At 44.2% G+C, this 16,264-nt stretch overlaps 1 protein-coding gene across 1 annotated transcript in view; it reads left to right on the forward strand.

Moving 5' to 3' along the window:
* The window catches only part of LOC127925364 (aminopeptidase N-like), a gene marked incomplete at its 3' end in the record, with an annotated part of 95,306 nt that overhangs the window by 24,525 nt on the left and 54,517 nt on the right, over window positions 1–16,264 (forward strand). The window contains exon 2 of the mRNA XM_052510255.1: window positions 2,796–3,521. Coding sequence (XP_052366215.1) covers window positions 2,920–3,521 — 602 coding nt within the window. The remainder of the gene's footprint in view (window positions 1–2,795; window positions 3,522–16,264) is intronic.

Genomic DNA, 16,264 nt, shown 5'->3' on the forward strand with positions numbered 1-16,264 from the left:
GTACCATCGGTTTTTACAAATCCAATCTGGTTCAGTTAGTGTGGAGGGTGGAAATGTGGTCTGTCGTACCATCGGTTTTTACAAATCCAATCTGGTTCAGTTAGTGTGGAGGGTGGAAATGTGGTCTGTCGTACCATCGGTTTTTACAAATCCAATCTGGTTCAGTTAGTGTGGAGGGTGGAAATGTGGTCTGTCGTACCATCGGTTTTTACAAATCCAATCTGGTTCAGTTAGTGTGGAGGGTGGAAATGTGGTCTGTCGTACCATCGGTTTTTACAAATCCAATCTGGTTCAGTTAGTGTGGAGGGTGGAAATGTGGTCTGTCGTACCATCGGTTTAGTTAGGGTGGAAAAATCCAATCTGGTTCAGTTAGTGTGGAGGGTGGAAATGTGGTCTGTCGTACCATCGGTTTTTACAAATCCAATCTGGTTCAGTTAGTGTGGAGGGTGGAAATGTGGTCTGTCGTACCATCGGTTTTTACAAATCCAATCTGGTTCAGTTAGTTAGTGTGGATCGGGGTGGAAATGTGGTCTGTCGTACCATCGGTTTTTACAAATCCAATCTGGTTCAGTTAGTGTGGAGGGTGGAAATGTGGTCTGTCGTACCATCGGTTTTTACAAATCCAATCTGGATCAGTTAGTGTGGAGGGTGGAAATGTGGTCTGTCGTACCATCGCTTTTTACAAATCCAATCTGGTTCAGTTAGTGTGGAGGTTGGAAATGTGGTCTGTCGTACCATCGGTTTTTACAAATCCAATCTGGATCAGTTAGTGTGGAGGGTGGAAATGTGGTCTGTCGTACCATCGGTTTTTTACAAATCCAATCTGGTTCAGTTAGTGTGGAGGGTGGAAATGTGGTCTGTCGTACCATCGGTTTTTACAAATCCAATCTGGATCAGTTAGTGTGGAGGGTGGAAATGTGGTCTGTCGTACCATCGGTTTTTACAAATCCAATCTGGTTCAGTTAGTGTGGAGGGTGGAAATGTGGTCTGTCGTACCATCGGTTTTTACAAATCCAATCTGGCGTCTGCGTAGGTCGTTGTGTTCATTAAGACAATTATGTAGTCTGCTATTTATGATACTGCAGAGAATTTTCCCCAAGTTGCTGTTCATGCAAATTCCTCAAATGATTTAAGTCAAATTTGTCTACATTTTTATTGATTGGTGTGATCTCTCTCTCAATTCAATTTCAATTCAAGGGGTTTTATTAGCATGGGAATCATATGTTAACACTGCCAAAGCAAGTGAACTGAGCCCAAGGACCAGCTTGCTTAGGGGACTCTTCTCCAGGTTCATCTCTCTGTAGGTGGTGGCTTTGTTACGGAAGGTTTGGGAATCGTTTCCTTTTAGGTGGTTGTAGAACAGCTTTTTTACGGATTTTGATAGCTGGTATCTGCCTAATTCTGCATGCATTATTTGATGTTTTACGTTGTATATTTATAATACAGGATATTTTTGTAGAATTCTGCATGCAGTCTCTCAATTTGGTGTTTGTCACATTTAGTGAATTCTTGGTTGGTGAGCGGACCCCAGACCCCACACCTCATAAAGGACAGTTATTTAACTCATTCAATTATTTTTAGCCAGATCCTAATTGGTATGTCACAGTTAATGTTCCTTTTAATGGCATAGAAGACCCTTCTTGCTTTGTGTCTCAGATCGCTCACAGCTTTTTGGAAGTTACCTGTGGCGCTGATGTTTAGGCCAAGGTATATATCGTTTTTTTGTGTGCTCTAGGGCAATGGTGTCTAGATGGAATTTGTATTTGTGGTCCTGGCGACTGGACCTTTTCTGGAACACAATTATTTGTTATCTTACTGTGATTTACTGTCAGGGCCCAGGTCTGACAGAATCTGTGCAGAATATCTAGGTGCTGCTGTAGGCCCTCCTTGGTTGGTGACTGAAGCACCAGATCATCAGCAAACAGTAGACATTTGACTTGAGATTCTAGTAGGGTGAAGCCGGGTGCTGCCGACTTTTCTAGTGCCCGCGCCAATTCATTGATATATTTGTTGAAGAGGGTGGGGCTCAAGCTGCATCCCTGTCTCACCCCACGGCCCTGTGGGAAGAAATGTGTTTTTTTGCCAATTTTAACCAAACACTTGTTGTTGTGTACGTTCATTTTATAATGTTGTATGTTTTTCCCCCAACAACACTTTCCATGAAATTGAAGGACCTTATTCCAAATTGAGTCAACAAAGCATGATAAGTCTCTGCCTTTGTTTGAATTAGTTTGTTAATTAGGGTGTGCAGGGTGAATACGTGGTCTGTCATACGGTAATTTGGTAAAAAGCCAATTTTACATTTGCTCATTGTTTTCACTTTTTCGCTGAGGAAATGTATGAGTCTGCTGTTAATGATTACGCAGAGGATTTTCCCAAGGTTGCTGTTGACGCATATCCCACAGTAGTTAATGGGGTCAAGTTTGTCTCCACTTTTGTGGATTGGGGTGATCAGCCTTACTCTCAAATATTAGGGAAGAGGCCAGAGCTGAGGATGATGTTAAACAGTTTAAGTGGAATTTGTGATCTGTATGTTTTATCATTTCATTTAGGATACCATCAACTCCACAGGCCTTTTTGAGTTGGAGACTTTGTATTTTGTCCTGTAGTTCATTCAATGTAATTGGAGAATCCAGTGGGTTCTGGTAGTCTTTAAAATAGTTCATTCTAAGATTTGTATTTGATCATGTATATATCTCTTCCTCGCTCCCTCTCTTTCTCTCTCTCTCCCTGTCTCTCTCTCCCCGTCTCTCTCTCTCCTTGTCTCTCTCTCTCTCTCTAAACTAACACCACAGGTCCACAGACAGGCTAATAGTTGATCCTTTAACTGAGGAGTGAAAAGACAGAGCGTAGCCGAGTCCCGGAGACCACAGGTTGCCCTGCCATCTCCCTGTTACCACCTCCAGCAAGGCATCATCCATGGCTAAAGGCTTCTACATCAGTAAGAACATGGGGCTAGCAGGTCTTCTGATGGGGGCTGTAGCAGTGGTCATCATCATAGCCCTGGCAGCAGTCTACGATAAAGAAAAGACCAAGAACCAGAATAAACCTGTGGATGGTGTGGCCACTGCCTCTCCAACCACCTCCTCCACCTTCTCCACTCCTAAAGACCCCTGGGAACACTACAGACTGCCTGACTCCCTGTCTCCTGTCTCATACAACATCACCCTCTGGCCTCGACTGGTTGTCAACGCCTCTACTGGCCTCTACATCTTCACAGGACAGTCAGCTGTGGTGTTCCAGTGTAAGAAGGACACAGATCTGATCGTCATCCACTGTAACAAGCTGAACCTGACTCTGCTCAACGGCCACCATGCTAGACTGACTGGCCTGGATGGAGCGACTGCTCCCACCGTAAAGACTAGCTGGCTGCAGGTGAAGACGGAGTACCTGGTCATTCAGCTGAATGGGAAGCTAACTGCTGGGAAGTCCTATAGACTTTCCACAGACTTCCAGGGAGAGCTGGCTGATGACCTGAAAGGATTCTATAGGAGTGAATATACAGAAGATGGTGGTAAAAAGTAAGTACCAACTGATACTAGATACAGTAGACCCCTGGATGATACTAGATACAGTAGACCCCTGGATGATACTAGATACAATAGACCCCTGGATGATACTAGATACAGTAGACCTATGGATGATACTAGATATAGTAGACCCCTGGATGATACTAGATACAGTAGACCCCTGGATGATACTAGATACAGTAGACCCATGGATGATACTAGATACAGTAGTACCCTGGATGATACTAGATACAGTAGACCCCTGGTCCTTCCTCTCTGATACTAGATACAGTAGACCTCTGGTTGATACTAGATACAGTAGACCCATGGATGATACTAGATACAGTAGACCCCTGGATGATACTAGATACAGTAGACCCCTGGATGATACTAGATACAGTAGACCCATGGATGATACTAGATACAGTAGACCCCTGGATGATACTAGATACAGTAGACCCCTGGATGATACTAGATACAGTAGACCCCTGGATGATACTAGATACAGTAGACCCCTGGATGATACTAGATACAGTAGACCCCTGGATGATACTAGATACAGTAGACCCCTGGATGATACTAGATACAGTAGACCCCTGGTCCTTCCTGTCTGATACTAGATACAGTAGACCCCTGGATGATACTAGATACAGTAGACCCCTGGTCCTTCCTCTCTGATACTAGATACAGTAGACCCCGGATGATACTAGATACAGTAGACCCCTGGATGATACTAGATACAGTAGACCCCTGGATGATACTAGATACAGTAGACCCCTGGATGATACTAGATACAGTAGACCCCTGGTCCTTCCTCTCTGATACTAGATACAGTAGACCCCGGATGATACTAGATACAGTAGACCCCTGGATGATACTAGATACAGTAGACCCCTGGATGATACTAGATACAGTAGACCCCTGGATGATACTAGATACAGTAGACCCCTGGATGATACGAGATACAGTAGACCCCTGGAAGATACTAGATACAGTAGACCCCTGGTCCTACCTGTCTGATACTAGATACAGTAGACCCCTGGATGATACTAGATACAGTAGACCCCTGGTCCTTCCTCTCTGATACTAGATACAGTAGACCCATGGATGATATTAGATACAGTAGACCCCTGGATGATACTAGATACAGTAGACCCCTGGATGATACTAGATACAGTAGACCCCTGGATGATACTAGATACAGTAGACCCCTGGATGATACTAGATACAGTAGACCCCTGGATGATACTAGATACAGTAGACCCCTGGATGATACTAGATACAGTAGACCCCTGGATGATACTAGATACAGTAGACCCCTCTCTGATACTAGATACAGTAGACCCCTGGATGATACTAGATACAGTAGACCCCTGGATGATACTAGATACAGTAGACCTCTGGATGATACTAGATACAGTAGACCCCTGGATGATACTAGATACAGTAGAACCCTGGTCCTTCCTCTCTGATACTAGATACAGTAGACCCCTGGATGATACTAGATACAGTAGACCCATGGATGATACTAGATACAGTAGACCCCTGGATGATACTAGATACAGTAGACCCCTGGATGATACTAGATACAGTAGACCCCTGGATGATACTAGATACAGTAGACCCCTGGATGATACTAGATACAGTAGACCCCTGGTCATTCCTCTCTGATACTAGATACAGTAGACCCCTGGATGATACTAGATACAGTAGACCCCTGGATGATACTAGATACAGTAGACCTCTGGATGATACTAGATACAGTAGACCGCTCGATGATACTAGATACAGTAGACCGCTCGATGATACTAGATACAGTAGACCCCTCTCTGATACTAGATACAGTAGACCCCTGGATGATACTAGATACAGTAGACCCCTGGATGATACTAGATACAGTAGACCCATGGATGATACTAGATACAGTAGACCCCTGGATGATACCAGATACAGTAGACCCCTGGATGATACTAGATACAGTAGACCTCTGGATGATACTAGATACAGTAGACCCCTGGATGATACTAGATACAGTAGACCCCTGGATGATACTAGATACAGTAGACCCCTGGATGATACTAGATACAGTAGACCCCTGGATGATACTAGATACAGTAGACCCCTGGTCCTTCCTCTCTGATACTAGATACAGTAGACCCCTGGATGATACTAGATACAGTAGACCCCTGGATGATACTAGATACAGTAGACCCATGGATGATACTAGATACAGTAGACCCCTGGATGATACTAGATACAGTAGACCCATGGATGATACTAGATACAGTAGACCCATGGATGATACTAGATACAGTAGACCCCTGGATGATACTAGATACAGTAGACCCCTGGTCATTCCTCTCTGATACTAGATACAGTAGACCCCTGGATGATACTAGATACAGTAGACCCCTGGTCATTCCTCTCTGATACTAGATACAGTAGACCCCTGGATGATACTAGATACAGTAGACCCCTGGATGATACTAGATACAGTAGACCCATGGATGATACTAGATACAGTAGACCCCTGGATGATACTAGATACAGTAGACCTCTGGATGATACTAGATACAGTAGACCCCTGGATGATACTAGATACAGTAGACCCATGGATGATACTAGATACAGTAGACCCCTGGATGATACTAGATACAGTAGACCTCTGGATGATACTAGATACAGTAGACCCCTGGATGATACTAGATACAGTAGACCCCTGGATGATACTAGATACAGTAGACCCCTCTCTGATACTAGATACAGTATACCCCTGGATGATACTAGATACAGTAGACCCATGGATGATACTAGATACAGTAGACCCATGGATGATACTAGATACAGTAGACCCCTGGATGATACTAGATACAGTAGACCCCTGGATGATACTAGATACAGTAGACCCATGGATGATACTAGATACAGTAGACCCATGGATGATACTAGATACAGTAGACCCCTGGATGATACTAGATACAGTAGACCCCTGGATGATACTAGATACAGTAGACCCATGGATGATACTAGATACAGTAGACCCCTGGATGATACTAGATACAGTAGACCCCTGGATGATACTAGATACAGTAGACCCCTGGATGATACTAGATACAGTAGACCCCTGGATGATACTAGATACAGTAGACCCCTGGATGATACTAGATACAGTAGACCCCTGGATGATACTAGATACAGTAGACCCCTGGATGATACTAGATACAGTAGACCCCTGGATGATACTAGATACAGTAGACCCCTCTCTGATACTAGATACAGTAGACCCCTGGATGATACTAGATACAGTAGACCTCTGGATGATACTAGATACAGTAGACCCCTGGATGATACTAGATACAGTAGACCCCTGGTCCTTCCTCTCTGATACTAGATACAGTAGACCCCTGGATGATACTAGATACAGTAGACCCCTGGTTGATACTAGATACAGTAGACTCCTGGATGATACTAGACACAGTAGATCCCTGGATGATACTAGATACAGTAGACCCCTGGATGATACTAGATACAGTAGACCCCTGGTCCTTCCTCTCTGATACTAGATACAGTAGACCCATGGATGATACTAGATACAGTAGACCCCTGGATGATACTAGATACAGTAGACCCCTGGTCCTTCCTCTCTGATACTAGATACAGTAGACCCCTGGTCCTTCCTCTCTGATACTAGATACAGTAGACCCCTGGATGATACTAGATACAGTAGACCCCTGGATGATACTAGATACAGTAGACCCCTGGATGATACTAGATACAGTAGACCCCTGGATGATACTAGATACAGTAGACCCCTGGATGATACTAGATACAGTAGACCCCTGGATGATAGTAGATACAGTAGACCCCTGGATGATACTAGATACAGTAGACCCCTGGTCCTTCCTCTCTGATACCAGATACAGTAGACCCCTGGATGATACTAGATACAGTAGACCCCTGGATGATACTAGATTCAGTAGACCCCTGGATGATAGTAGATACAGTAGACCCCTGGATGATACTAGATACAGTAGACCCCTGGTCCTTCCTCTCTGATACTAGATACAGTAGACCCCTGGATGATACTAGATATAGTAGACCCCTGGATGATACTAGATACAGTAGACCTCTGGATGATACTAGATACAGTAGACCCCTGGATGATACTAGATACAGTAGACCCCTGGATGATACTAGATACAGTAGACCCCTGGATGATACTAGATATAGTAGACCCCTGGATGATACTAGATACAGTAGACCTCTGGATGATACTAGATACAGTAGACCCATGGATGATACTAGATACAGTAGACCCCTGGATGATACTAGATACAGTAGACCCCTGGCTGATACTAGATACAGTAGACCCCTGGATGATACTAGATACAGTAGACCCCTGGATGATACTAGATACAGTAGACCCCTGGATGATACTAGATACAGTAGACCCCTGGATGATACTAGATACAGTAGACCCCTGGATGATACTAGATACAGTAGACCCCTGGATGATACTAGATACAGTAGACCCCTCTCTGATACTAGATACAGTAGACCCTGGATGATACTAGATACAGTAGACCTCTGGATGATACTAGATACAGTAGACCCCTGGATGATACTAGATACAGTAGACCCCTGGTCCTTCCTCTCTGATACTAGATACAGTAGACCCCTGGATGATACTAGATACAGTAGACCCCTGGTTGATACTAGATACAGTAGACCCCTGGATGATACTAGATACAGTAGATCCCTGGATGATACTAGATACAGTAGACCCTGGATGATACTAGATACAGTAGACCCCTGGTCCATCCTCTCTGATACTAGATACAGTAGACCCATGGATGATACTAGATACAGTAGACCCCTGGATGATACTAGATACAGTAGACCCCTGGTCCTTCCTCTCTGATACTAGATACAGTAGACCCCTGGTCCTTCCTCTCTGATACTAGATACAGTAGACCCCTGGATGATACTAGATACAGTAGACCCCTGGATGATACTAGATACAGTAGACCCCTGGATGATACTAGATACAGTAGACCCCTGGATGATACTAGATACAGTAGACCCCTGGATGATACTAGATACAGTAGACCCCTGGATGATAGTAGATACAGTAGACCCCTGGATGATACTAGATACAGTAGACCCCTGGTCCTTCCTCTCTGATACCAGATACAGTAGACCCCTGGATGATACTAGATACAGTAGACCCTGGATGATACTAGATTCAGTAGACCCCTGGATGATAGTAGATACAGTAGACCCCTGGATGATACTAGATACAGTAGACCCCTGGTCCTTCCTCTCTGATACTAGATACAGTAGACCCCTGGATGATACTAGATATAGTAGACCCCTGGATGATACTAGATACAGTAGACCTCTGGATGATACTAGATACAGTAGACCCCTGGATGATACTAGATACAGTAGACCCCTGGATGATACTAGATACAGTAGACCCCTGGATGATACTAGATATAGTAGACCCCTGGATGATACTAGATACAGTAGACCTCTGGATGATACTAGATACAGTAGACCCATGGATGATACTAGATACAGTAGACCCCTGGATGATACTAGATACAGTAGACCTCTGGATGATACTAGATACAGTAGACCTCTGGATGATACTAGATACAGTAGACCCCTGGATGATACTAGATACAGTAGACCCCTGGATGATACTAGATACAGTAGACCTCTGGATGATACTAGATACAGTAGACCCCTGGATGATACTAGATACAGTAGACCCCTGGATGATACTAGATACAGTAGACCCATGGATGATACTAGATACAGTAGACCCCTGGATGATACTAGATACAGTAGACCTCTGGATGATACTAGATACAGTAGACCCCTGGATGATACTAGATACAGTAGACCCCTGGATGATACTAGATACAGTAGACCCCTCTCTGATACTAGATACAGTAGACCCCTGGATGATACTAGATACAGTAGACCCATGGATGATACTAGATACAGTAGACCCATGGATGATACTAGATACAGTAGACCCCTGGATGATACTAGATACAGTAGACCCCTGGATGATACTAGATACAGTAGACCCATGGATGATACTAGATACAGTAGACCCATGGATGATACTAGATACAGTAGACCCCTGGATGATACTAGATACAGTAGACCCCTGGATGATACTAGATACAGTAGACCCATGGATGATACTAGATACAGTAGACCCCTGGATGATACTAGATACAGTAGACCCCTGGATGATACTAGATACAGTAGACCCCTGGATGATACTAGATACAGTAGACCCCTGGATGATACTAGATACAGTAGACCCCTGGATGATACTAGATACAGTAGACCCCTGGATGATACTAGATACAGTAGACCCCTGGATGATACTAGATACAGTAGACCCCTGGATGATACTAGATACAGTAGACCCCTCTCTGATACTAGATACAGTAGACCCCTGGATGATACTAGATACAGTAGACCTCTGGATGATACTAGATACAGTAGACCCCTGGATGATACTAGATACAGTAGACCCCTGGTCCTTCCTCTCTGATACTAGATACAGTAGACCCCTGGATGATACTAGATACAGTAGACCCCTGGTTGATACTAGATACAGTAGACCCCTGGATGATACTAGATACAGTAGATCCCTGGATGATACTAGATACAGTAGACCCCTGGATGATACTAGATACAGTAGACCCCTGGTCCTTCCTCTCTGATACTAGATACAGTAGACCCATGGATGATACTAGATACAGTAGACCCCTGGATGATACTAGATACAGTAGACCCTGGATGATACTAGATACAGTAGACCCCTGGTCCTTCCTCTCTGATACTAGATACAGTAGACCCCTGGATGATACTAGATACAGTAGACCCCTGGATGATACTAGATACAGTAGACCCCTGGATGATACTAGATACAGTAGACCCCTGGATGATACTAGATACAGTAGACCCCTGGATGATACTAGATACAGTAGACCCCTGGATGATAGTAGATACAGTAGACCCCTGGATGATACTAGATACAGTAGACCCCTGGTCCTTCCTCTCTGATACTAGATACAGTAGACCCCTGGATGATACTAGATACAGTAGACCCCTGGATGATACTAGATACAGTAGACCCCTGGATGATAGTAGATACAGTAGACCCCTGGATGATACTAGATACAGTAGACCCCTGGTCCTTCCTCTCTGATACTAGATACAGTAGACCCCTGGATGATACTAGATACAGTAGACCTCTGGATGATACTAGATACAGTAGACCCCTGGATGATACTAGATACAGTAGACCCCTGGTCCTTCCTCTCTGATACTAGATACAGTAGACCCCTGGATGATACTAGATACAGTAGACCCCTGGTTGATACTAGATACAGTAGACCCCTGGATGATACTAGATACAGTAGATCCCTGGATGATACTAGATACAGTAGACCCCTGGATGATACTAGATACAGTAGACCCCTGGTCCTTCCTCTCTGATACTAGATACAGTAGACCCATGGATGATACTAGATACAGTAGACCCCTGGATGATACTAGATACAGTAGACCCCTGGTCCTTCCTCTCTGATACTAGATACAGTAGACCCCTGGTCCTTCCTCTCTGATACTAGATACAGTAGACCCCTGGATGATACTAGATACAGTAGACCCCTGGATGATACTAGATACAGTAGACCCCTGGATGATACTAGATACAGTAGACCCCTGGATGATACTAGATACAGTAGACCCCTGGATGATACTAGATACAGTAGACCCCTGGATGATAGTAGATACAGTAGACCCCTGGATGATACTAGATACAGTAGACCCCTGGTCCTTCCTCTCTGATACCAGATACAGTAGACCCCTGGATGATACTAGATACAGTAGACCCCTGGATGATACTAGATACAGTAGACCCCTGGATGATAGTAGATACAGTAGACCCCTGGATGATACTAGATACAGTAGACCCCTGGTCCTTCCTCTCTGATACTAGATACAGTAGACCCCTGGATGATACTAGATATAGTAGACCCCTGGATGATACTAGATACAGTAGACCTCTGGATGATACTAGATACAGTAGACCCCTGGATGATACTAGATACAGTAGACCCCTGGATGATACTAGATACAGTAGACCCCTGGATGATACTAGATATAGTAGACCCCTGGATGATACTAGATACAGTAGACCTCTGGATGATACTAGATACAGTAGACCCATGGATGATACTAGATACAGTAGACCCCTGGATGATACTAGATACAGTAGACCTCTGGATGATACTAGATACAGTAGACCTCTGGATGATACTAGATACAGTAGACCCCTGGATGATACTAGATACAGTAGACCCATGGATGATACTAGATACAGTAGACCCCTGGATGATACTAGATACAGTAGACCTCTGGATGATACTAGATACAGTAGACCCCTGGATGATACTAGATACAGTAGACCCCTGGATGATACTAGATACAGTAGACCCCTCTCTGATACTAGATACAGTAGACCCCTGGATGATACTAGATACAGTAGACCCATGGATGATACTAGATACAGTAGACCCATGGATGATACTAGATACAGTAGACCCCTGGATGATACTAGATACAGTAGACCCCTGGATGATACTAGATACAGTAGACCCTGGATGATACTAGATACAGTAGACCCCTGGATGATACTAGATATAGTAGACCCCTGGATGATACTAGATACAGTAGACCTCTGGATGATACTAGATACAGTAGACCCATGGATGATACTAGATACAGTAGACCCCTGGATGATACTAGATACAGTAGACCCCTGGATGATACTAGATACAGTAGACCCCTGGATGATACTAGATACAGTAGACCCCTGGATGATACTAGATACAGTAGACCCCTGGATGATACTAGATACAGTAGACCCCTGGATGATACTAGATACAGTAGACCCCTGGATGATACTAGATACAGTAGACCCCTCTCTGATACTAGATACAGTAGACCCCTGGATGATACTAGATACAGTAGACCTCTGGATGATACTAGATACAGTAGACCCCTGGATGATACTAGATACAGTAGACCCTGGTCCTTCCTCTCTGATACTAGATACAGTAGACCCCTGGATGATACTAGATACAGTAGACCCCTGGTTGATACTAGATACAGTAGACTCCTGGATGATACTAGACACAGTAGATCCCTGGATGATACTAGATACAGTAGACCCCTGGATGATACTAGATACAGTAGACCCCTGGTCCTTCCTCTCTGATACTAGATACAGTAGACCCATGGATGATACTAGATACAGTAGACCCCTGGATGATACTAGATACAGTAGACCCCTGGTCCTTCCTCTCTGATACTAGATACAGTAGACCCCTGGTCCTTCCTCTCTGATACTAGATACAGTAGACCCCTGGATGATACTAGATACAGTAGACCCCTGGATGATACTAGATACAGTAGACCCCTGGATGATACTAGATACAGTAGACCCCTGGATGATACTAGATACAGTAGACCCCTGGATGATACTAGATACAGTAGACCCCTGGATGATAGTAGATACAGTAGACCCCTGGATGATACTAGATACAGTAGACCCCTGGTCCTTCCTCTCTGATACCAGATACAGTAGACCCCTGGATGATACTAGATACAGTAGACCCCTGGATGATACTAGATACAGTAGACCCCTGGATGATAGTAGATACAGTAGACCCCTGGATGATACTAGATACAGTAGACCCCTGGTCCTTCCTCTCTGATACTAGATACAGTAGACCCCTGGATGATACTAGATATAGTAGACCCCTGGATGATACTAGATACAGTAGACCTCTGGATGATACTAGATACAGTAGACCCCTGGATGATACTAGATACAGTAGACCCCTGGATGATACTAGATACAGTAGACCCCTGGATGATACTAGATATAGTAGACCCCTGGATGATACTAGATACAGTAGACCTCTGGATGATACTAGATACAGTAGACCCATGGATGATACTAGATACAGTAGACCCCTGGATGATACTAGATACAGTAGACCTCTGGATGATACTAGATACAGTAGACCTCTGGATGATACTAGATACAGTAGACCCTGGATGATACTAGATACAGTAGACCCATGGATGATACTAGATACAGTAGACCCTGGATGATACTAGATACAGTAGACCTCTGGATGATACTAGATACAGTAGACCCCTGGATGATACTAGATACAGTAGACCCCTGGATGATACTAGATACAGTAGACCCCTCTCTGATACTAGATACAGTAGACCCCTGGATGATACTAGATACAGTAGACCCATGGATGATACTAGATACAGTAGACCCCTGGATGATACTAGATACAGTAGACCCCTGGATGATACTAGATACAGTAGACCCCTGGATGATACTAGATACAGTAGACCCCTGGATGATACTAGATACAGTAGACCCCTGGATGATAGTAGATACAGTAGACCCCTGGATGATACTAGATACAGTAGACCCCTGGACCTTCCTCTCTGATACCAGATACAGTAGACCCCTGGATGATACTAGATACAGTAGACCCCTGGATGATACTAGATACAGTAGACCCCTGGATGATAGTAGATACAGTAGACCCCTGGATGATACTAGATACAGTAGACCCCTGGTCCTTCCTCTCTGATACTAGATACAGTAGACCCCTGGATGATACTAGATATAGTAGACCCCTGGATGATACTAGATACAGTAGACCTCTGGATGATACTAGATACAGTAGACCCCTGGATGATACTAGATACAGTAGACCTCTGGATGATACTAGATACAGTAGACCCCTGGATGATACTAGATACAGTAGACCCCTGGTCCTTCCTCTCTGATACTAGATACAGTAGACCCCTGGATGATACTAGATACAGTAGACCCCTGGTTGATACTAGATACAGTAGACCCCTGGATGATACTAGATACAGTAGATCCCTGGATGATACTAGATACAGTAGACCCCTGGATGATACTAGATACAGTAGACCCCTGGTCCTTCCTCTCTGATACTAGATACAGTAGACCCATGGATGATACTAGATACAGTAGACCCCTGGATGATACTAGATACAGTAGACCCCTGGTCCTTCCTCTCTGATACTAGATACAGTAGACCCCTGGTCCTTCCTCTCTGATACTAGATACAGTAGACCCCTGGATGATACTAGATACAGTAGACCCCTGGATGATACTAGATACAGTAGACCCCTGGATGATACTAGATACAGTAGACCCCTGGATGATACTAGATACAGTAGACCCTGGATGATACTAGATACAGTAGACCCCTGGATGATAGTAGATACAGTAGACCCCTGGATGATACTAGATACAGTAGACCCCTGGTCCTTCCTCTCTGATACCAGATACAGTAGACCCCTGGATGATACTAGATACAGTAGACCCCTGGATGATACTAGATACAGTAGACCCCTGGATGATACTAGATACAGTAGACCCCTGGATGATACTAGATACAGTAGACCCCTGGTCCTTCCCCTGATACTAGATACAGTAGACCCCTGGATGATACTAGATACAGTAGACCCCTGGATGATACTAGATACAGTAGACCCTGGATGATACTAGATACAGTAGACCCCTGGATGATACTAGATACAGTAGACCCCTGGATGATACTAGATACAGTAGACCCTGGATGATACTAGATACAGTAGACCCCTGGATGATACTAGATACAGTAGACCCTGGATGATACTAGATACAGTAGACCCATGGATGATACTAGATACAGTAGACCCTGGATGATACTAGATACAGTAGACCCCTGGATGATACTAGATACAGTAGACCTCTGGATGATACTAGATACAGTAGACCCCTGGATGATACTAGATACAGTAGACCCATGGATGATACTAGATACAGTAGACCCCTGGATGATACTAGATACAGTAGACCCTGGATGATACTAGATACAGTAGACCCCTGGATGATACTAGATACAGTAGACCCCTGGATGATACTAGATACAGTAGACCCCTCTGGATGATACTAGATACAGTAGACCCCTGGATGATACTAGATACAGTAGACCCATGGATGATACTAGATACAGTAGACCCCTGGATGATACTAGATACAGTAGACCCCTGGATGATACTAGATACAGTAGACCCCTGGATGATACTAGATACAGTAGACCCCTGGATGATACTAGATACAGTAGACCCCTGGATGATACTAGATACAGTAGACCCCTGGATGATACTAGATACAGTAGACCCCTGATGATACTTCCTCTCTGATACTAGATACAGTAGACCCTGGATGATACTAGATACAGTAGACCCCTGGATGATACTAGATACAGTAGACCCCTGGATGATACTAGATACAGTAGACCCCTGGATGATACTAGATACAGTAGACCCCTGGATACTAGATCAGTAGACCCCTGATACTAGATACAGTAGACCCCTGGATGATACTAGATACAGTAGACCCCTGGATGATACTAGATACAGTAGACCCCTGGATGATACTAGATACAGTAGACCCCTGGATGATACTAGATACAGTAGACCCCTGGATGATACTAGATACAGTAGACCCTGGTATGATACTAGATACAGTAGACCCTGGATGATACTAGATACAGTAGACCCCTGGATGATACTAGATACAGTAGACCCTGGATGATACT

Source organism: Oncorhynchus keta, unplaced genomic scaffold (genome assembly GCF_023373465.1).
Source record: "Oncorhynchus keta strain PuntledgeMale-10-30-2019 unplaced genomic scaffold, Oket_V2 Un_contig_5484_pilon_pilon, whole genome shotgun sequence".
NCBI lineage: Eukaryota > Metazoa > Chordata > Actinopteri > Salmoniformes > Salmonidae > Oncorhynchus > Oncorhynchus keta.